This window comes from Anomaloglossus baeobatrachus, chromosome 6, assembly GCF_048569485.1.
Source record: "Anomaloglossus baeobatrachus isolate aAnoBae1 chromosome 6, aAnoBae1.hap1, whole genome shotgun sequence".
In the NCBI taxonomy this organism is placed as follows: Eukaryota; Metazoa; Chordata; class Amphibia; order Anura; family Aromobatidae; genus Anomaloglossus; species Anomaloglossus baeobatrachus.
This window is the reverse complement of record NC_134358.1, coordinates 374,286,140-374,309,548: the sequence shown is the minus strand read 5'-3', so window position 1 is coordinate 374,309,548 and position 23,409 is coordinate 374,286,140. Positions and strand designations below refer to the sequence as shown.

Below are 23,409 nucleotides of genomic sequence, written 5' to 3'. Positions count from 1 at the left end.
TTATTCTGGGTAATATTTGTTTGTTTTAAACCTTTGTTTTAGTTAGAACTGCAACTTCAGATTGTTTAAAAGAAAAACAATTTTGCCTTGTTAAAGGAATTTGTCATCAGGGTTTTGCTACCTCACTCAAGAGTAGCATTATATAGAGACCGAAACCCTGATTCCAGCAGTTACTCACTTAATGGGATGCATAATGTAATTTTCAGAAAATCACTGTATTATCTGCTGCAGCTCTGTGAGTTCTGGTTCTTGCTGATTAAGAGAACTGAAGAGACAGAAAACTCAAATAGGGGATTATCTGAGTTATAGGTTTGAAGAAACAGTGGTTAATGTGCTCATCTTGTGGAGTTGGGTAAGTCACAACTATTGTAAATGCAGTCCCACGTGGGAAGGTCGCTGAAGGTGGAGAAGGTTTAAATCTGCACGTGTTGTGAATGTCAGTTATGCTTTGGCTGCTGGGAGGCTCCCTCTTGTGGCCAGGAATGGTTTGGACATAGACCAGGTGTGTTGAGCAATGGGCGTTTCCATTGCTAACTCTCTGCTTATTTAAATCCTGGTCTGATAGCAGGCTATGCCGGATGTCAGTTGTTCTTTGTTCACCAGCCTGCTTCATTCTGCTCCACACCACATCTACCTCAGATAAGTGCTTGCTCTTTATTTGTTGTTTGGTTCTTTTACTCTTATCTGAGTTTGTCATTTGCTGTGGTTGTTTTCAGTTTATTTGTATGCAGGGATCTTCCCTTTCAGTTGCTTAGCTGGGAAACTCCCTGCAGTTATGTTTGGAGTATAGCTCCTATTAGTCCATGTGTTTGGGGCTTTTTGAATTTGTAATGATTCTTGTTTTCTGTTCATTAGTATGACAAGAGCGCCTGGTATAGGACGGAGTGCAGATCGTGCGATCTGAGGGCCTTTTTGTACTATCAGGAATTTGGAATTTTGCAGGGTTTTTCTCTGGCCACCATCAGCCCCTTTCCTGTCCTTTCCTATTTTAGTCAGTGGGGGCCTCACTTTTTGCTAATCCTATCATCTATCTGTGTATTGTGTTTTCCTATATCACAGCAGTCTTTGAATGTGGGGGGCTTGCTATTCTTTGTCTATTTTTTGAGGCAGAGAGTTATTCATCTTTCCTTCCTTTAGGATAGCTAGTTCTCCGGCTGGGTTCGCGGTGCACAGGATGTTAGTTCACCCCTCGGCTACTTCTAGTTGTGATGGTTAGTAAGGGGATAGCGGCCAGATTAGTTGCCAATGCTCTTGTCACCTTTTACCGATAATTAATGGTGGTCTTCCATGGTTTCGGTCATAACAGTACATCCAAACAACAAATAAAGAGCAAGCACTTATCTGAGGTAGATGTGGTGTGGAGCAGAATGAAGCAGGCTGGTGAACAAAGAACAACTGACATCCGGCATAGCCTGCTATCAGACCAGGATTTAAATAAGCAGAGAGTTAGCAATGGAAACGCCCATTGCTCAACACACCTGGTCTATGTCCAAACCATTCCTGGCCACAACAGGGAGCCTCCCAGCAGCCAAACTATAACTGACATTCACAATATTCACGGCTGTGTGATGGAAGTTGGATGAGATAAGGATCCTGGAAATGTGAATAATTGTCAATGAGTTTCAGAGTACAGATCACTCCTTCATCAGGACAAATCACAGAAGACTTCTACTGGGATGTGTCCCAATGAAGAAGTGATCTGTGTAGTTTCATCCCACAGCAGCGCAGATCAACTCCTTCTTCTCCATTTTCAGGAACCCCTCTCATTGGCATCTTTTTTACAGTGTATAGAAAGATGTCAATCAGTAGTGGGGCGGGGCTATACTTAACCATGAATATAAAGGGACTGCTTTTCAGTCGGTTTCTAATCCTCTAGTGTAAATCTCCTGATGAAAAACAGTTCATTACAGCAAATAGTAAGTCACATTGCTGGAATCAGAGTCATTTTCTCTAAATTATTTTGCTCTCAGATTAGGTGTCAAAAATCTGATGGAAAAAAGGCATTTGTGCTTTGATATAAATCAGATATTGGCCCAACAAGAGCAAAACATAACAGTAACCATCTCTCAGATGGTTTCATAGTCTAAAAATGAAATACCATATATACTCGAGTATAAGCCAACCCGAGTATAAGCCGAGGCACCTAATTTTACTTATTGACTCCAGTATAAACCTAGGGTTATAAATGCAGTAGCTACTGGTAGTAATGTGCACATATTGTCCCCTGTAGTAATGTGCCCATATTATCCCCTTTAGTAATATACCCATCTAGTAATCTGCCCATATTGTCCCCTGTAGTAATTTGCCCATAATGTCTCCTGTAGTAATGTGCCCATATTGTCCCCTGTAGTAATGTGCCCATATTGTTCCCTGTAGTAATGTGCCCATTTGGTCCTCTGTAGTAATGTGCCCATATTGTTCCCTGTATTAATGTGCCCATTTGTCTGATGCCGTAATGTGCCAATATTGTCACCTGTAGTAATGTACCCATATTGTCCTCTGCAGTAATGTGCCTACATTTTATCTTGTAGTAATGCGCCCATATTGTCCTCTGTAGTAATGTGTCCATATTGTCCCCTGTAGTAATATTGTCCCCATATAGTAATGTGCCCATATTGTCCCCTTTAGTAATGTGCTCATATTGTCCCCTTTAGTAATATGCCCATGTCGTCTCCTTTAGGAATGTGCCCATATTGTCCACCGTAGTAATGTGCCCATATTGTTCCCTGTAGTAATGTATCCATCTTGTCCTATGTAGAAATGTGCCCATATTGTCCCCTGTAGTAATGTGCCCATATTGTTCTCTGTAGTAATGTGTTCATATTGTCTCCTGTAGTAATGTGCCCATATCGTCTCCTTTTGGAATGTGCCCATATTGTCCCCTGTAGTAATGTGCCGATATTGTTCCCTGTAGTAATGTGACCATACTGTTCCCTGTAGTAGTGTGCCCATTTTGTCTGATGTAGAACTGTGCCCATATTGTCCCCTGTAGTAATGTGCCCATATTGTCCCCTGTAGTAATGTGCTCATATTGTCACCTTTAGTAATATGCCCATATAGTAATGTGCCCATATTGTCCCCTGTAGTAATATGCCCATATCATCTCCTTTAGGAATGTGCCCATATTATCCCCTGTAGTAATGTGCCCCTATTGTTCCCTGTAGTAATGTATCCATCTTGTCCTATGTAGAAATGTGCCCATATTGTCCCCTGTAGTAATGTGCCCATATTGTTCTCTGTAGTAATGTGTTCATATTGTCCCCTGTAGTAATGTGCCCATATCGTCTCCTTTTGGAATGTGCCCATATTGTCCTCTGTAGTAATGTGCCCATATTGTCCCCTATAGTAATGTGACCATATTGTTCCCTGTAGTAATGTGCCCATTTTGTCTGATGTAGAAATGTGCCCATATTGTCCCCTGTAGTAATGTGCCCATATTGTTCTCTGTAGTAATGTGTCCATATTGTCCTCTGTAGTAATATGCCCATAACGTCTCCTTTTGGAATGTGCCCATATTGTCCTCTGTAGTAATGTGCCCATATTGTCCCCTGTAGTAATGTGACCATATTGTTCCCTGTAGTAATGTGCCCATTTTGTCTGATGTAGAAATGTGCCCATATTGTCCCCTGTAGTAATGTGCCCATATTGTTCTCTGTAGTAATGTGCCCATTTTGTCTGATGTAGAACTGTGCCCATATTGTCCCCTGTAGTATTGTGCCCATATTGTTCTCTGTAGTAATCTGTCCATATTGTCCCCTGTAGTAATGTGCCCATATTGTCCCCTGCAGTAATGTGCCCATATTGTCCCCTGTAGTAATATGCCCATATCATCTCTTTTAGGAATGTGCCCATATTGTCCCCTGTAGTAATTTGCCCATAATGTCTCCTGTAGTAATGTGCCCATATTGTCCTCTGTAGTAATGTGCCCATATTGTCCCCTATAGTAATGTTCCTATATTTTCTCTTGCAGTAATGTGCCCATATTGTCCCCTGTAGTAATGTGTCCATATTGTCCCCTGTAGTAATGTGCCCATATTGTCCCCTGTAGTAATGTGACCATATTGTTGTCTGTAGTAATCTGTCCATATTGTCCCCTGTAGTAATGTGCCCATATTGTCCCCTGTAGTAATGTGATCATATTGTCACCTTTAGTAATATGCCCATATAGTAATGTGCCTATATTGTCCTCTCTAGTAATGTGCCCATATTGTCCCCTGTAGTAATGTTCCCTTTTTGTCTCCTGTAGTAATGAGCCCCATCCTTGTGCCCTCTAGTAATGTGCCCATTCTTGTCCCCATACTGTAGTAATGTACCCATCTTGTTCTTTGTAGTAATGTGTCCATACTGTTTCCTGTAGTAATGTGCTCATATTGTCTCCTGTAGTAATGAACCCTGTAGTATTATGCCCCAGCCTTGTGCCCTGTAATAATGTGCCCATCCTTTAGCAATGTCCTCATTCTGGCCCCTTCTTGTCCCCTATTATGCCGTTGTTCACATACACACAAAAAACAATTATTCTCACCCGTCGTCTGTTCTTGCAGTATCCTCTTACCTGCCTCTTGCAGATCGCAAGCACATAGACCCCTTGGTGATCGTGGCCGGTGCAAATTCTACCGCTGTTATTGTCTGTGCTTTACTTCAGTTGAATACTTTGTGGCACCACAAATCATTCAAGTGAAGTAAAGCGAAGATGACAACAAAAACATAAAAAAGAATTAGTGGATCACTTACAATACACAGTAGCACAGACTGAATCCAAATCAATAATATGCAAACCTACAAAATGAGTATCATAGACATAATGCAAAATATAAATTTTTATTTCCATAGTTAATTACCATACATACTAAAAACTTTAACAATTTAAACAGAAGGGATTGTGCTGTTATTTATTACAATTAAGGATGCAAGTTGGGTAAGTGGTTATCACAAGAATTCACATGACTCAGCCTCCAAAAATGTAACAAATGGCAAGGGAATAAAGTAACAGAGAAAAAAAGTAGAAAAAAAACACCTCATTAGTGATATAATATTAAATGCACATATTTTCCCCTCACCCATGACAGCACCACGTGAGAGAGGGATCTGCCCAGCAAGGACAGGAAACCATTCTGAAATAAAAGGGCATTACCTCTACCCTTCGTCAGTTGGTTTCCTGTCCTTGATGGGAGACCTTGTTCTGGAATACGGCGGTTGAAGAAAGAAGTTTGAAGAACAGAAGCTGTATTTACCTAGCCCCGTCCAGTGTCCGGAAAAGCAGGGTGAGTCCTGCGGCGCCGTTCTTCGGGGCTGGAAGCGCCGTCCACCAGCCCTTAGGCAACCTGGTGTCCGTGCGGGTGTGTGCGGCAGGGCCCATCAGGGGTTCCGGACCGCCGCTCCGTCCTCCCCCCTTGCGCTCCCCTGCTGCCTAGGACTTCCGAATGTGGCGCGCTCTGGGACGCGCGCAGGGCATGCAGGGTACAGGAGGCGTGCTTGCGTGATGTCACCTGAAGAAGATGGCGGCACCCATGCAGCAGCAGCAGTGGTGGTGTTTCAGGGCAGGTGCCCACTGTCTGGACACCGCTGGGCGCATTGAAACGGGGGGGAGGCACCTTATGGGACTGGAAGGTGGAGGAGCAGCACGGGTACTTGTGCCTACATCCCAGGATGGCTTCAGAAAGGCAGCAGCACTCTCTGGAGCGCCAGCAGCATAACCGTATGAACAGTCACCGTTCTAGTGACACAGAGCTGCCCGGCCTCAGTAGCCAGAAGGGCAAATTCTCTTGTGGCTCCACGACTTCTGCGGCACCTGTGGGTATTCCGACGAAGCCTCCAGGACCGGTACCCTTGATCTCCTGTGGTGGGTCACTGATCTTCGTGAATGTCATCTGCATCATTAGGTGGCTCCTAAAATCCATAAGCAGTGTCCCCTGTGCTTAGAGCCAATATGGCCTGCGGGCCGAGTGTCGGAGACCCCTTGTGTGGGGCATAGGTGCCAATGTCTCTGCTTCGATCTATGGATTGCTGCATGCGAGTTACAAATGTGTATATATATTATGTGGTTGGTAGCAACCCCTTCCTTTGTGATCAATCAGCAGCGGCAGCCTTCATGGTTGGCAACAACACCCCTATGGCATACAGCATGAGTTGGGGTCCATTTCTACAGAATGACATGTACACAGTGACAGCTCTGTCTTAACAGCTGTCATTAACAGAGGGGGCTGGTTACTGTCAGTTACGGCACTCACTCTCCAGGACCCATATGCACGCTCCTGTATGCACGCTCGCCATACCAGCCTCCACTGCTCAGCCAAAAGTGGGTCCAGTACATTACCGATTGTTCGACACTTAGACCAATATGTAGATTCCTGGGAGAATATAGTCGGGTGAGATGAGACCGAAATTGAACTCTTTCGAGGCCATAATACACACCATGTTCGGAGGCCAAACAGGCAAATCATTAAAAAAAAAAAATTGAAAAAAAAAAGAAAAAAAATAGCGGCCCATATTTGCGGAAGGCTCTCCTGGGTTTTTTTTTCATCGGACCTTAGGTCAGTCATCAGATCCGAGGTGTATGATTCCCTGAAGGCTTTCATGCTGCAGGACAAATCAAAGGCGGTCGTCACTGACTCTGTTTTTCCGCCTCGTCCAGTGCTTCTTCACACTCAGACTCCTCATCCTCGGATAGTGATGTGGGTGGCAGGCGTGCTTCTCCAGAAATGATAGAAAAAATAAGCCTGGCTCACTATCTGGTTGGGTGCTCTGGAGAAAAATTGACCACTAGATAAATAAATGTAGCTCCGGCACACCTTAGAGAATAAAAATGCAGAAGGTCTTGGGTGGAGCTGAATACATTTTTATTTAACCAAGGAATAAAGTCTGTCCCGACGTTTCGGTCCACATTGGACCTTTTTCAAGGGATCTATCAGACTAGAGTATTGGAGAAAATAAATATGCACCAACGGACAACATGTGTAATCGTCAACAGCGTCTAACAGTAGGGTTGGATGCTGTGACCGTATAACCCAGGTTATGTACCACGCTAATTACACGTAAAAATGGGAGGAGTCTTGTTAGCAAAACCTTAGGAGGCGAGATACTGTTTGTGTTCTGTGCATGTACTGCCGGGCGAAACGAGCCCAATGAAATGTACAGTATGTTATGTCCAGAAAAATGTCCTGGAAGATCAGGGTAAAAATTGCAATCACAGTGGATCACGGTCAGAGGGCTGGACCGTGTATTTTTCATCCAGAAGTAAGGGGTGTCACGTGACTAATCTGTCATATTGAAAACATAAGCATATATGCTGTGGAGTACCCCAGTGTCAAGTCTTCAGTGGGATCAGGAGAGAAAGATCATATGATCTGGTTGCTAAGCGACAGTACCAGCTGCAAGCATTACAGGGCAAAACCTGAGAGAGATCGCCAGGAGGAGGACAGGGGGCATGTGACAAGCGTTGGACTGTGCCTGTGTCCGGGTGGTCTAGACGCACACACCCGGACACAGGCACAGTCCAGCGCTTGTCACATGCCCCCTGTCCTCCTCCTGGCGATCTCTCTCAGGTTTTGCCCTGTCCTGATCTTCCAGGACATTTTTCTGGACATAACATACTGTACATTTCATTGGGCTCGTTTCGCCCGGCAGTACATGCACAGAACACAAACAGTATCTCGCCTCCTAAGGTTTTGCTAACAAGACTCCTCCCATTTTTACGTGTAATTAGCGTGGTACATAACCTGGGTTATACGGTCACAGCATCCAACCCTACTGTTAGACGCTGTTGACGATTACACATGTTGTCCGTTGGTGCATATTTATTTTCTCCAATACTCTAGTCTGATAGATCCCTTGAAAAAGGTCCAATGTGGACCGAAACGGGACAGACTTTATTCCTTGGTTAAATAAAAATGTATTCAGCACCACCCAAGACCTTCTGCATTTTTATTCTCTAAGGTGTGCCGGAGCTACATTTATTTATCTCCAGTGATGATGTCGGGAATCTCGTTCGGATAGTCGGGGCCCCTAGGCGCCCCAACAGGTGAAATCTATCAAGCTATCAAGTCCCTTGAAAATGTTACGGAGAAAAAGAAGCGGCCCTTTCCTGTGAACCTTTATATAGCAGCACTTATTCCAGAAGAATGGCCGTGGATAAACAAGGAACTCTCCTTCCTCCTCAAAGAGGACGTATCCCTTTTGATGCAAGAAAAAAAAAGCATTATGGGAAAACTGCCCAAGAATCGATGCGGCAGTTGCATAATCCTCTAGAAGAGGTGTAAGACGCCCTTCACAAAGAAGTAGACGGCGGTCTTACGCACTTGTGGGAAACATCAGCAGGAATTCTGAAGCCGGCTATTGCCAAATCCCTGCACGGCCTGTGATTTTCATGATCTGGCAACAAACTATGGTAGATCAGCTGAAGGATAAAACTCCTCGAGAGTAAATCTTTACTAAACTTACTACTGCTGCAGGGAGCAGCGGCATTCTTGCAGAGTCGTCAGCAGATGCTATCAGCCTGGGAGCCCGTTGTGCAAGATTGTCTAATCTGCCTGGAATGGCATTATGGTTTAAGGGCTGTCCAGTATGCCTGCAAACCAAGCATGAATTATATTCAGGGCCATATGTCAATCTGCTCCTTTTGGTAAACATCTGGAAGATGCGTTGGAGAACGTATCCGACGCCAAGCAGCCCTTCCAAAGGTTATACCTTTTGTTCCAGCAGAGTAGATACTCAAGGTGTCAGAATAGGCCCTGGGGGCACTGCCATGCCAATATGTCTCTGAGACACGCTATATCCCTGCAGGGCACTATGATATTGTGCTTACCGGCGGCTCCATGGGGCCTGTTCCACTCCAGGGCTCTTCAATGGCAAATTCTGTCTGCCAAACAAAAAAAAAAAGAAAACCTTTCGGAGGATATTTCGAAGGGGCCGTCATTCTCTCCTTGACTGTCAAGAATTAACCGCTTTGGTGGACGTCCATAGGCAACCTGTCTGTGGGGTTCCTGGCTACCTCGGTATCTGAAGGTGGTCACTGCTGATGCCAGCCGGTACGGCTGGGGAAGCTCGCCTCCAGGAGCAGATATCCGTGGGCTGGTGGTCAGCGCAGGAAGCAGCACAGCCCTCACGCCTCCTAAAGCTAGGGTCTGTAGAACGAGCACTAATTTCCCTTTCTCCCCCATCCAGTGTCAGCACGTTCGGTTGCTGTTGGTCACTCAGTTTACCGTCTCCTTCCTGAAACGCCGGGGGAAGACACGATCCCCATCCTTCATTCTGGCATCTTACGGTCTTTACTGGGCGGAACAGAATCCCCCTCAGCTCTACACTTCACAGGATTCTAAATACCAATGTTCATTCCAGGGTCTCGTGGTAAACTTGTGGCCTTGGATGTGTGAGCTTGTGGGTTTGAATCCCGATGGACCATTCCTGTAGTCGGCAGATTACCTCAGGTGCCATCAACCGCTTCAAGGGGAATGATCCCTGAATCCACAGATCTTTTCAACGGTAGTGGCTCTGTGGAGAATGCCGCAGAGGGACCTGTTTCCTCCAGGCTAAACTGGCATATAGACCCCTTGTTCCGTGATCCCAGCAGTTCAGCCCTTGCGGTGAATGCACTTCCATTTCATGGACCTTCGGAATAGCCTATGCCCTTCCCCCTGTTGTCATGCTCTCGATGGTTATACTATAGCTCGGGGAAGATCGGGCGAGGGTCCTTCCCCTCGCCCCCTTCTGGCCCAAGGGGCCATGGTTCTCTCTCCTGAGGACAATGTCTGTCCCGGATCCTGGGGTTCTGCCGGGGATTCCGGACCTGTTAGTGCAGTAACCTGTATTCCTCATGCAGGAAAAGGGTTTTTCATTTCACAGCTTAGAACTTGAGAGGTTGTTGCTGATACGCAAAGGTTCTTCTCTGACCCAGTCGCTTACTTGCTGAAGAGCCGTAAACCGGTTACCATTAAACTCTATGGGAGAGGGTGGTATAAGTTCCTCTCCTTTATAAATGGTCCCTTGGGTATGAGTTCCTATTCCATGCAAATTGGCATTCTTGCAGACGGGGTTTCCCTAGGATTCTCTACACTCTACAGCAGGGGTGGGCAATTAATTTTCCCATGGGGCCGCATGAGAAATTGGGATGGTTTTAGAGGGCCGGACTAATGTAATTAGCTCAGTTTTACCCAATACTGAATATATACTATCCCATCATAAACACACAGTAAGTTAAACAATAATAAGATTCAATGAAAATGTGGGGGGCATACACATTACTGGGATCAGTGGGCGGCATAGACATTACTTGGGTCAGTGGGGGGCATAGACATTACTTGGGTCAGTGGGGGGCATACACATTACTGGGGTCAGTGGGGGGCATACACATTACTGGAGTCAGTGGGGGGCATAGACATTACTGGGGTCAGTGGAGGGCATAGACATTACTGGGGTCAGGGGGGGCATAGACATTACTGCGGTCAGTGGGGGCATACACATTACTGGGGTCAGTGGGGGGGCATACACATTACTGGGGTCAGTGGGGGGCAGACACATTACTGGGCTCAGTGGGGGGCAGACATTACTGGGGTCAGTGGGGGACATACACATTACTGGGGTCAGTAGGTGGCATAGATATTACTGGGGTCAGTAGGAACATACACATTACTGGGGCCTGTGAAGCATACATACTGGCCCTGGTGTTCTGTGGAGCATACAAACTGGCCATGGTGGCCAGTGGAGCAGACATACTGGCCCTGGTGGCCAGTGGAGCAGACATACTGACAGTGGTTACCAGTGGAGCAGACATACTGACAGTGGTGGCCAGTGGGGCATGCATACTGACAGTGGTGGCCAGTGGGGCATGCATACTGACAGTGGTGGCCAGTGGGGAATGCATACTGACAGTGGTGGCCAGTGGGGCATGCATACTGACAGTGGTGGCCAGTGGGGCATGCATACTGACAGTGGTGGCCAGTGGGGCATGCATACTGACAGTGGTGGCCAGTGGGGCATGCATACTGACAGTGGTGGCCAGTGAGGCATGCATTCTGACAGTGGTGGCCAGTGGGGCATGCATACTGCCAGTGGTGGCCAGTGGAGCATACATACTGACAGTGGTGGCCAGTGGAGCATACATACTGACAGTGGTGGCCAGTGGAGCATACATACTTACAGTGGTGGCCAGTGGAGCATACATACTGACAGTGGTGGCCAGTGGAGCATACATACTGACAGTGGTGGATAGTGGAGCATACATGTGGCTAGTGGGGCATGCATACTGACAGTGGTGGCTAGTGGGGCATGCATACTGACAGTGGTGGCTAGTGGGGCATGCATACTGACAGTGGTAGCTAGTGGGGCATGCATACTGACAGTGGTGGCTAGTGGGGCATGTATACTGACAGTGGTGGCTAGTGTGGCATGTATACTGACAGTGGTGGCTAGTGGGGCATGCATACTGATAGTGGTGGCTAGTGGGGCATGCATACTGACAGTGGTGGCTAGTGGGGCATGCATACTGACAGTGGTGGCTAGTGGGGCATGAAAATTGACAGTAGTGGCTAGTGGGGCATGCATACTGACAGTGGTGGCTAGTGGGGCATGCATACTGACAGTGGTGGCTAGTGGGGCATGCATACATACTGACAGTGGTGGCCAGTGGGGCATGCATACTGACAGTGGTGGCCAGTGGAGCATACATACTGACAGTGGTGGCCAGTGGAGTGGAGCATACACACTGACAGTGGTGGCCAGTGGAGCATACATACTGACAGTGGTGGCCAGTGGAGCATACATACTGACAGTGGTGGCTAGTGGAGCATACATGTGGCTAGTGGGGCATGCATACTGACAGTGGTGGCTAGTGGGGCATGCATACTGACAGTGGTGGCTAGTGGGGCATGCATACTGACAGTGGTGACTAGCGAGGCATGCATACTGACAGTGGTGGCTAGTGGGGCATGCATACTGACAGTGGTGGCCAGTGGGGCATGCATACTGACAGTGGTGGCTAGTGGGGCATGCATACTGACAGTGGTGGCTAGTGGGGCATGCATACTGACAGTGGTGGCTAGTGGGGCATGCATACTGACAGTGGTGGCTAGTGGGGCATGCATACTGACAGTGGTCGCTAGTGGGGCATGCATACTGACAGTGGTGGCTAGTGGGGCATGCATACTCGCAGTGGTGGCTAGTGGGGCATGCATACTGACAGTGGTGACTAGTGGGGCATGCACACTCACAGTGGTGGCTAGTGGAGCATGCACACTCACAGTGGTGGCTAGTGGGGCATCCACACTCACAGTGGTGGCTAGTGGGGCATGCACACTCACAGTGGTGGCTAGTGGAGCATGCACACTCACAGTGGTGGCTAGTGGGGCATCCACACTCACAGTGGTGGCTAGTGGGGCATGCACACTCACAGTGGTGGCTAGTGGGGCATGCACACTCACAGTGGTGGCTAGTGGGGCATGCATACTCACAGTGGTGGCTAGTGGGGCATACATACTGACAGTGGTGGCCAGTGGGGCATTCATACTGGCCCTGGGGAGCCTGAGGGCTCCTCTGGCTGCTTTCTCTGAGTCCCATGTGTGTCTGTTTCTTCTATTGCAGGCACAGGGGGGACCTGAGAAGATACAAGTGCTGCTCCGCTGCTCTCCCCCCTCCTGCACTCACTCTGCACTCTCCCTGCTGCTACTGGTGCACTTACCTCAGTTTGTAGAACAGACGTTTTTTGAAGCAGCCACTGTGTAGATAAGCCAGTCACATGTGAGGAATGGATCCTGGGTAGAAGGGGCAGGCAGAGGGGGCGTGGCCAGCATCGAGAGAGAAGGAGGAGGGGACAAGGGAGGCATACGAGGAGTGTGTGTGTCCAGCATTGAAGGGGCGTTGATGACATCAAAAGGGGGCGTGGCTAACAACATAGATGCCGAAGAAGGCATCCAGAGGGGGCATGACCGGCAGAGTGGGGGCGCGGCAGCTGTTTATCACTGCACTGTGGGATGCATAGCTCCCGGCAGTGAGAGCGAAGCTGAGGCATAGATCAGGCCACGCCTCCAACTCTCAGCAAGATGGGCGGGCCAGTCACAGGCAGTAGGCAGGCCGCATCCGGCCCGCGGGCCGCCCCTTGCCCAGGTCTGCTCTACGGGTTCCTGTTCTGCCCTAGGAACCTTATACATTGAAAAACTGGCAGCAAACCGGTGGGTTAAAAGGTTATTAGGCTTGTGAGGTCATGCCTGAAAGTTCCACCGGGGGATCAAATTAGGGTTGGACGCCCTCACAAGTCCTCTTTGAACCTATTGCTGAAAAATCTCCCTGACATTGCTAACATTAGAGACGATTTTGCTCGGGGCCTTGACGTTCGCTCGCAGAACTAGTGCTTACACGCCTTATCGGTAGTACAGCCCTACACTCAGTTATTCACTGATAGGCCGGGTTAGGTGTTAATAGGACCCTATCTCCCAATGGTCGCCTCTCGATTCCATAGCACGCAGGGGGTAATTCTCCCTCCTTTGCGGCCATCCTACAAATACAGGGGTAAACACATTCACACATTTGAGGTTCATAGGGCCCTGCTTCTCTACATCTCAGTGACACATAGTGTGGGGAAAACACAGTCCTTTTTCATAGCCCTCACTGTAGTAGGAAAGGTCTGTTGGTGTAAAACTGCACTATCTCTAGCTGGATTAGGGAGGCCATTGCTTAGCCTACTCATCTAGTGGGGCTGCCATCCCTGAGGGCATAAGGACCCATTCCACCAGTGCGGTGTCACCCTCCGGGGCTGAGAAGACACAGGTATCTATTGACTGGATTTGTAGGACCGCTACCTGGTCCTCACATTCTCCTTTTTCTTCCGTCACTATCGGTTGGATCTATCCTCCTCGGCTGACCTCTCGTTTTTTAGAAGGGTGCTTGAGACGTTGGTCCCTCCCTAATACGTTATTCTCTGAAAATCTTGCACGTGGTGCTGTCATGGGTGAGGGGAAAACACCTAGGTTACTTACCGGTAGCCGGTTTTTCCAGAACCCATGACAGCACCCATATAATCCCTCCCTTTTCACCCTTAGTGTGCACTATTCTGGGTGTGCATGTGTGTGTTATAGTTGGTGATAGAGTTAAAGGGAACCTGTCATCAGAAATTGAGCTTTAAACCTAAAAGATTCCCCCTCTGCAGCTCGTGGGCTGCATTTTAGCAAGGTTCCTGTACTTTTTGTGCCCCCTTTTAAACCAAATTAAACACTTTATAAAGTTGTACCTTTTTGTCTGCAATTCTTGTAAATCGTCCATGGGGACGGTCTCTGTTGCGTCCGTTTCTGTCCCTCCTTCTGGTTTACGCCGTCCCCCATTGCTTCATTTCATAGATCAGGACGCCGCCCACTGCGCCCGAGGTCCCGTGCACGCAAGGACTGCTAGTGATGTGGTCGCAGGCACGATATTATGGGCGGCGCTGTGAATGCATCACAAGTGCTCGCCCATAATACCGTGGCCGCGCTCTCCCCTTTGCCTCCTGCGTTCTGCGCAAGCGCTGGCCAAATGATCCGACGTCACCTTTCCCATCTTGCCCTGCAGCAGGAAATAGATGGGAGGAGCGGATCAGGCCACCACAGGTTACGAGGAGACGCTTGCGCAGAACGCAGGAGGCAAAGGGGAAAGTGCGGTCACGAGGTTATGGGCGGCACTTGCTGATGACACTCACAGCGCCGCCCATAACCTCGTGCCCACGGGTGCCCAGGGGCGGCGTCCTGAAGTTTGAAATTCAGCGTTCGGGGGCGGCGTAAATCGCCAGGAGGACAACAACGTTCTTCAGGCAGCCCGCCCCCATGGATAATTTTCAAAATTTGCATACGAAAAGGTACAAGTTTATAAAGTATTTATTTTGGTATAAAAGGGGCCACAAAAACTATAGGAAGCTTGCTAGAATGCAGCCCAGGAGCTCCAGAGGGGGAAACTTTTAGGTTTACAGGTAAATTTCTGATGACAGGTTCCCTTTAAGTTCTAATGATTGTTGGAGGTCCTCTCAATTCTCGGTAATCAACTGACGAAGGGGAGAGGTACCACCCTTTTATTTCAGAATGGTTTCCTGTCCTCGCTGGGCAGATCCCTCTCTCACGTGGTGCTGTCATGGGTTCTGGAAAAAACGGCTACCAGTAACTAACCTAGGTGTTTCATGAGTACTATTCCCTCTTGAAATTAAATAATTCATATAAGGAAAAATATCCATAATATAAGTGCATGTGTGCTTATAATAATTAAACACTGAAATTGATTTTATAGTAATGCATGGGGAGAAATCCACAAACTCAAAGTACTTATTGCATAAATAAATAAGATAATGTTATTTCATAGATTTATTTTGCAGGTATAATTGATGTGTATAGGAAGCACAAGATATACCGTAGATACTGAATGTGTTAGTATAGAGATGTCAGTTATAGACCTAGGTCACCACATGGAACATTTGCTTCATAGTAATACCACAAGGAAGAGATGGCAAAACAAGCGTCAGATGTAATTATTTGAGGAGCCTTGGTTTTAGTATATATACTGTATGTGTATATAAATCAGAATACAGTGGCAGTGCTACATGTACAATAGACAAAGTATTCATTCTGTTTGCAGCTACTTGAAAAAAAACTTCAAACGTAAGCAGCACTAGAGCTTCAAAACCATAGTAAAGTTATATCTATGTACAGTACAGACCAAAAGTGTGGACACACTTTCTCATTCAATGAGTTTTCTTTATTTTCAGGACTCTGAAAATTGTAGATTCACATTGAAGGCATGATAACTATGAATTAACACATGCGGAATGAAATACTTAAAAAAAAGTGTGAAACAACTGAAAATATGCCTTATATTCTAGGTTTTTAAAAGTAGCCACCTTTTGCTTTGATTACTGCTTTGCACACTCTTGGCATTCTCTTCATGAGCTTCAAGAGGTAGTCACCGGAAATGGTTCTCACTTCACAGGTGTGCCCTGTCAGGTTTAATAAGTGGGATTTCTTGCCTTATAAATGGGGTTGGGACCATCAGTTGTGTTGTGCAGAAGTCTGGTGGATACACAGCTGATAGTCCTACTGAATAGACTGTTATAATCTGTATTATCGCAAGAAAAAAGCAGCTAAGTAAAGAAAAACGAGTGGCCATCATTACTTTAAGACATGAAGGTCAGTCAGTCCGAAAAATTGGGAAAACTTTGAAAGTGTCCACAAGTGCAGTGGCAAAAACCATCAAACGCTACAAAGAAACTGGCTCACATGAGGACCACCCCAGGAAAGGAAGACCAAGAGTCACCTCTGCTGCGGAGGATAAGTTTATCCAAGTCACCAGCCTCAGAAATGCAGGTTAACAGCAGCTCAGATTAGAGACCAGGTCAATGCCACACAGAGTTCTAGCAGCAGACACATCTCTAGAACAACTGTTAAGAGGACACTTTGTGCAGCAGGCCTTAATGGTAAAATAGCTGTTAGGAAACCACTGCTAAGGACAGGCAACAAGCAGAAGAGACTTGTTTGGGCTATAGAACACAAGGAATGGATATTAGACCAGTGGAAATCTGTGCTTTGGTCTGATGAGTCCAAATTTGAGATCTTTGGATCCAACCACCGTGTCTTTGTGCGATGCAGAAAGGGTGAATGGATGGACTCTACATGCCTGGTTCCCACCGTAAAGCATGGAGGACGTGTGATGGTGTGGGGGTGCTTTGCTGGGGATTTATTCAAAATTGAAGACATACTGAACTAGCATGGCTACCACAGCATCTTGCAGCGGCATGCTATTCCATCTGGTTTGCGTTTAGTTGGACCATCATTTATTTTTCAACAGGACAATGACCCCAAACACACCTCCAGGCTGTGTAAGGGCTATTTGACTAAGAAGAAGAGTGATGGGGTGCTACGCCAGATGACCTGGCCTCCACAGTCACCAGACCTGAACCCAATCGAGATGGTTTGGGGTGAGCTAAACTGCAGAGTGAAGGCAAAAGGGCCAACAAGTGCTAAGCATCTCTGGGAACTCCTTCAAGACTGTTGGAAGACAATTTCCGGTGACTACCTCTTGAAGCTCATGAAGAGAATGCCAAGAGTGGGCAAAGCAGTAATCAAAACAAAATATGGCTACTTTGAAGAACCTAGAATATTAGACATATTTTCAGTTTTACACTTTTTTGTTAAGTATTTCATTCCACATGTGTTAATTTATAGTTTTGATGCCTTCAATGTGAATCTACACTTTTCAGAGTCATGAAAATAAAGAAAACTCTTTGATTGAGAAGGTGTGTCCAAACTTTTGGTCTGTACTGTATGTAAGGGTTTGAATCTCTAATGCTCCTTACTTATGACATTTTTTTCAAGCAGCCCCAAAGAGAATGAATAAATTGGTGATTGTGCACGTGGCACTGCCGCTGCATTCTGACAGTGAAAAATAGTGCCCTATTCTGTCGACCGGTGCGGGTTTCAGCAGTTGTATCCCCACTGATGTATAAGATATTACCTTTCCTGTGGCTAGGTGATAACTTATTTTCTCTAGGCAACCTCCTTGATCTATAAAAAAGTTGTAGTATGTAGAATAACAGGATGGTGAAAGCTGCTGAGGTATCCTTCAGTTTTATGCAGTTAAAAATATACTGTATATATACTAGCTATTTTTTTTTTTGTAAATAGCAATTTAAAAATTATTTATTATTGTATAAGCCTTAACCTCCAAGGAACTTGGATTATTTTGGTGCATTTCACCCATGAGTATGTATCCCTGCCTTAAAAGGTCACAATGATTGAAACAAATTTTGTATATATATGATATCTTATCAGATAAGTCAATTTTTTTTCTCCACTTATAAGCCTCTACTACTAATTGTCTTCTGAAAGGTATATCATCACATAAAGTGACCTTAAGAACGGGCCAGAATTTTTTTCTACATCTATTGCCTGCTTTATTTCTAGGTGTTCACAACTTACAAATGGAAAATCTTACAACAGTTACAGTAACAGTGCATTGGACTGAACATAGTACAATCTCATCTGTTGCACGTGTTGGTCTGAATGGATATTTTGCCACTTTTTTCAATCTTATATATTCAGATCAAGGAAATTATTCAATTAGTAAGTGACATTTATTTCTTACAAGCTTTATTAGTCCTCACTACCTTAACCTTGCAACAATTAAAGGAGTTGTCCGACATAAACTCCAAAAAATGTTTTTAAGCTAATTTGTGCTGTATTGTCATATAAAACACCCCTACATTTTTTTTTTGTTTTCTAACTTTTGTTCCTCTTGAATTATCACTTTATTCTCTGCAGCTCTTTGTTTACATTCAGCTCAACCTAACATGACATCTTCCTGTGCCAAACCTCAGTCAGAGCTGGCACCGCACAGCCTCAGTGTCCAGTCTCACCCTCTGCACACTCATTGGCTGCCTGTATTCTGCCCCAGCACTGACCATTACTACATTGTATGTGCGGTGGATGTGAGGGGATTGTGCGGTCACAGATGAGATATTACTGCTCTGTATATCCATTCATTGATTGTACAGAGCAGTGATCTTCACATCCACCGCACATATAATATAGTAGTATCCTCTTTCCCTGTCCCCATACTATAGTACTGTGCCCATCCCTGTTCCCATACTATAGTACTGTGCCCAACCCTGTTCCCATACTATAGTACTGTGCCCATCCCTGTTCCCATACTATAGTACTGTGCCCATCCCTGTTCCCATACTATAGTACTGTGCCCATCCCTGTTCCCATACTATAGTACTGTGCCCATCCCTGTACCCATACTATAGTACTGTGCCCATCCCTGTTCCCATACTATAGTACTGTGCCCAACCCTGTTCCCATACTATAGTACTGTGCCCATCCCTGTACCCATACTATAGTACTGTGCCCATCCCTGTACCCATACTATAGTACTGTGCCCATCCCTGTACCCATACTATAGTACTGTTCCCATCCCTGTTCCCATACTACTGTAATGTCCCCTTTCCTTGGGCTCCTCTTCTTATAGTAATGTCCCCTTGGGCTCCTCTTCTTATAGCAGTGCTCTCTCCTGTAGAATTTCCCCCTAGGCTGCCAGTCTTCACACACACAAAAAAAACAAACACATTGTTCTCACCTGTCCTGGTTCCCTAGGTGCCCTGTGTTCTGCCTCTTACGGCTGCAGCCCCCTCCTTGCTGATCGCTGCTTGTGCAGGGGTCGTGCGCAGTCAGAGGACTTATTTCCAGGCACTGTGCAGGATGCGCTCTCTATGCAGCTTCACCAATGATAAGCTGCTGGCCTCTGATGGGTCGGCGACTGATCTACCATACATGATGCTGAAATCTTCCTTCTTACATCATTTCCCTTGGGCCTCCTGATCATCCGATGACGGGCGGAGAAATGCGTCGAGGCCATGCACATAGCACCAGCTTGAGGGAAGTACCTTTATCCTTATTTATTTAGGAATAACATACTGTGAGCATATCGTGAAAACAGGTGTTTGTTTTCTGTACCTTGTTTATTCATATTGAGGCATTGATCCTCTAGTGCAGGGGTGGGCAATTAATTTTTCCATGGGGCCGCATGAGAAATTGGGATGGTTTTAGAGGGCCGGACTAATGTAATTAGCTCAGTTCTACCCAATACTGTATATAGTATATATACTATCCCTTCATAAACAAACAGTAAGTTAAACAACAATAAGATTCAATGAAAATGTGGGGGGCATACACATTACTGGGGTCAGTGGGGGGCATAGACATTACTTGGGTCAGTGGAGGGCATAGACATTACTGGGGTCAGTGGGGGGGCAGTGGAGGGCATAGACATTACTGGGGACTGTGAAACAGACATATTGACAGTGGTGGCCTGTGGGGCATGCATACTCACAGTGGTGGCCAGTGGGGCATGAATACCGACAGTGGTGGCTAGTGGGGCATGCATACTCACAGTGGTGGCTAGTGGGGCATGCATACTCACAGTGGTGGCTAGTGGGGCATGCATACTCACAGTGGTGGCTAGTGGGGCATGCATACTCACAGTGGTGGCTAGTGGGGCATGCATACTCACAGTGGTGGCTAGTGGGGCATGCATACTCACAGTGGTGGCTAGTGGGGCATGCATACTCACAGTGGTGGCTAGTGGGGCATGCATACTCACAGTGGTGGCTAGTGGGGCATGCATACTCACAGTGGTGGCTAGTGGGGCATGCATACTCACAGTGGTGGCCTGTGGGGCATGCATACTCACAGTGGTGGCCTGTGGGGCATGCATACTCACAGTGGTGGCCAGTGGGGCATGCATACCGACAGTGGTGGCCAGTGGGGCATGCATACTCACAGTGGTGGCTAGTGGGGTATGCATACTGACAGTGGTGGCCAGTGGGGCATGCATACTCACAGTGGTGGCCAGTGGGGCATGCATACTCACAGTGGTAGCCAGTGGGGCATGCATACTCACAGTGGTGGCCAGTGGGGCATGCATACTCACAGTGGTGGCCAGTGGGGCATGCATACTCACAGTGGTGGCCAGTGGGGCATGCATACTCACAGTGGTGGCCAGTGGGGCATGCATACTCACATTGGTGGCCAGTGGGGCATGCATACTCACAGTGGTGGCCAGTGGGGCATGCATACTCACAGTGGTGGCCAGTGGGGCATGCATACTCACAGTGGTGGCCAGTGGGGCATGCATACTCACAGTGGTGGCCAGTGGGGCATGCATACTCACAGTGGTGGCCAGTGGGGCATGCATACTCACAGTGGTGGCCAGTGGGGCATGCATACTCACAGTGGTGGCCAGTGGGGCATGCATACTCACAGTGGTGGCCAGTGGGGCATGCATACTCACAGTGGTGGCCAGTGGGGCATGAATACCGACAGTGGTGGCTAGTGGGGCATGCATACTCACAGTGGTGGCTAGTGGGGCATGCATACTCACAGTGGTGGCCTGTGGGGCATGCATACTCACAGTGGTGGCCTGTGGGGCATGCATACTCACAGTGGTGGCCTGTGGGGCATGCATACTCACAGTGGTGGCCTGTGGGGCATGCATACTCACAGTGGTGGCTAGTGGGGCATGCACTCTCACAGTGGTGGCTAGTGGGGTATGCATACTGACAGTGGTGGCCAGTGGGGCATGCATACTCACAGTGGTGGCCTGTGGGGCATGCATACTCACAGTGGTGGCTAGTGGGGCATGCACTCTCACAGTGGTGGCTAGTGGGGTATGCACACTGACAGTGGTGGCCAGTGGGGCATGCATACTCACAGTGGTGGCCAGTGGGGCATGCATACTCACAGTGGTGGCCAGTGGGGCATGCATACTCACAGTGGTGGCCAGTGGGGCATGCATACTCACAGTGGTGGCCAGTGGGGCATGCATACTCACAGTGGTGGCCAGTGGGGCATGCATACTCACAGTGGTGGCCAGTGGGGCATGCATACTCACAGTGGTGGCCAGTGGGGCATGCATACTCACAGTGGTGGCCAGTGGGGCATGCATACTCACAGTGGTGGCCAGTGGGGCATGCATACTCACAGTGGTGGCCAGTGGGGCATGCATACTCACAGTGGTGGCCAGTGGGGCATGCATACTCACAGTGGTGGCCAGTGGGGCATGAATACCGACAGTGGTGGCTAGTGGGGCATGCATACTCACAGTGGTGGCTAGTGGGGCATGCATACTCACAGTAGTGGCCTGTGGGGCATGCATACTCACAGTGGTGGCCTGTGGGGCATGCATACTCACAGTGGTGGCTAGTGGGGCATGCACTCTCACAGTGGTGGCTAGTGGGGTATGCATACTGACAGTGGTGGCCAGTGGGGCATGAATACTCACAGTGGTGGCTAGTGGGGCATGCATACTCACAGTGGTGGCCAGTGGGGCATGCATACTCACAGTGGTGGCCAGTGGGGCATGCATACTCACAGTGGTGGCTAGTGGGGCATGCATACTCACAGTGGTGGCTAGTGGGGCATGCATACTCACAGTGGTGGCTAGTGGGGAATGCATACTCACAGTGGTGGCTAGTGGGGCATGCATACTCACAGTGGTGGCCAGTGGGGCATGCATACTGGCCTTGGGGACGCTGAGGGCACAGGCAGGCAGCACAGCAGCAGAGCCTGAGGGCTCCTCTGGCTGCTTTCTCTGAGTCCCCTGTGTGTCTGCTTCCTCTATTGCAGGCACAGGGGGGACCTGAGAAGGCACAAGTGCTGCTCCCCTGCTCCCCCCTTCTGCAGCCACTTTGCCCTCTCACCGGTGCTACTTCTGCACAAGTGCACATTACCTCAGTTTGTAGACCAAACGTTTTTGAAGTGGCCGGTCATGTGAGGATCCCAGAAGGGGCAGGCAAAGGGGGCGCGGCCAGCATCGACAGAGCAAGAGGAGGGGACAAGGGAGGCATCCGAGGAGTGTGATCAGCAACCAGAGGAGGCATGACAGGCAGAGTGGGGGCGTGGCAGCTGCTTATCACTGCACTGCGGGAATCATAGCTCCCGGCAGTGAGAGCAAGGCTGAGGCATAGATCAGGCCACGCCTCCAACTCTTAGCAAGACGGGCGGGCCGGTCACAGACAGTAGGCGGGCCGCATCCGGCCCGCGGGCCGCCCCTTGCCCAGGTCTGCTCTAGTGTGACTAATTATGGAGCACCATAACTCCTGTTAGTTGTGAAAATTATTAGGTACAGTATTTATCATTAATTGGTAGGGCTTTTTAGGGAGAGTGAGGGTCAGCCGTCGAGGAACGGGGGCGCCCAGCTACGTTAGGGTGTCATACCCTCCATTGATAGGCAGAGCCAGACACAGTGACATATTAGGGTCACTATAGTATAGATATGTGTACTGGATTGGTATTATTATATTATTCTCATACCTGCCTACATATATTACGATTTTTGGCTACCCCTGATCTATTTGAGCTCCCTATTTTATATCAATTTGTTGTTTGAGTTTTTGGGTTAATCACCTGGGCGATTTTAATATTATCTAATAAACTAAGTCCTGGGGATGTCACAATGGTGGACGTTACCCAGTTCCGTGCCCTGGGCCCTTTTTGTAATCAGGATATTTACATGGGATATTTGATTAGAGTTCACTCGTGACACCACTTGCGGTGTTGCGGCTATATGTAGGGAGCCGCCACTGCAGAATGTCTCTACGGGACTGTTGGTATTGCAGCTAATATGGTAGTCCCTCCGCAATAAGGGTTTTGCCCCAGTGGGTGAATGGTGCAGTGGGCGTCGGAAGAAGGAGTCCAGACAGGTATTTAGTGCAACTGGTTTACTCACGTTGGGATATTAACTGGTTGCCCGAGGCCGGCTGGTTTTGCCTCCAGGTCCCCTTCGTCCCAGTGCCAGTCTGCTTCTCTGGTACCTTCTTCCCCTGCACCTGTCTCTGGTAAGTGGGTCCCCGTGGTATGGAACACTGGGGGTTCCCGGTCTGTGGTTTGTCCACTTCTGTCCGCCTGGCGGTAGCGT

General features: G+C 47.9%; 1 protein-coding gene across 1 annotated transcript in view; it reads left to right on the top strand.

The window, feature by feature from the left end:
* Positions 1–23,409, top strand: part of PKD1L1 (polycystin 1 like 1, transient receptor potential channel interacting) — an 884,746-nt gene that overhangs the window by 26,624 nt on the left and 834,713 nt on the right. The window contains exon 5 of the mRNA XM_075316120.1: positions 17,898–18,056. Coding sequence (XP_075172235.1) covers positions 17,898–18,056 — 159 coding nt within the window. The remainder of the gene's footprint in view (positions 1–17,897; positions 18,057–23,409) is intronic.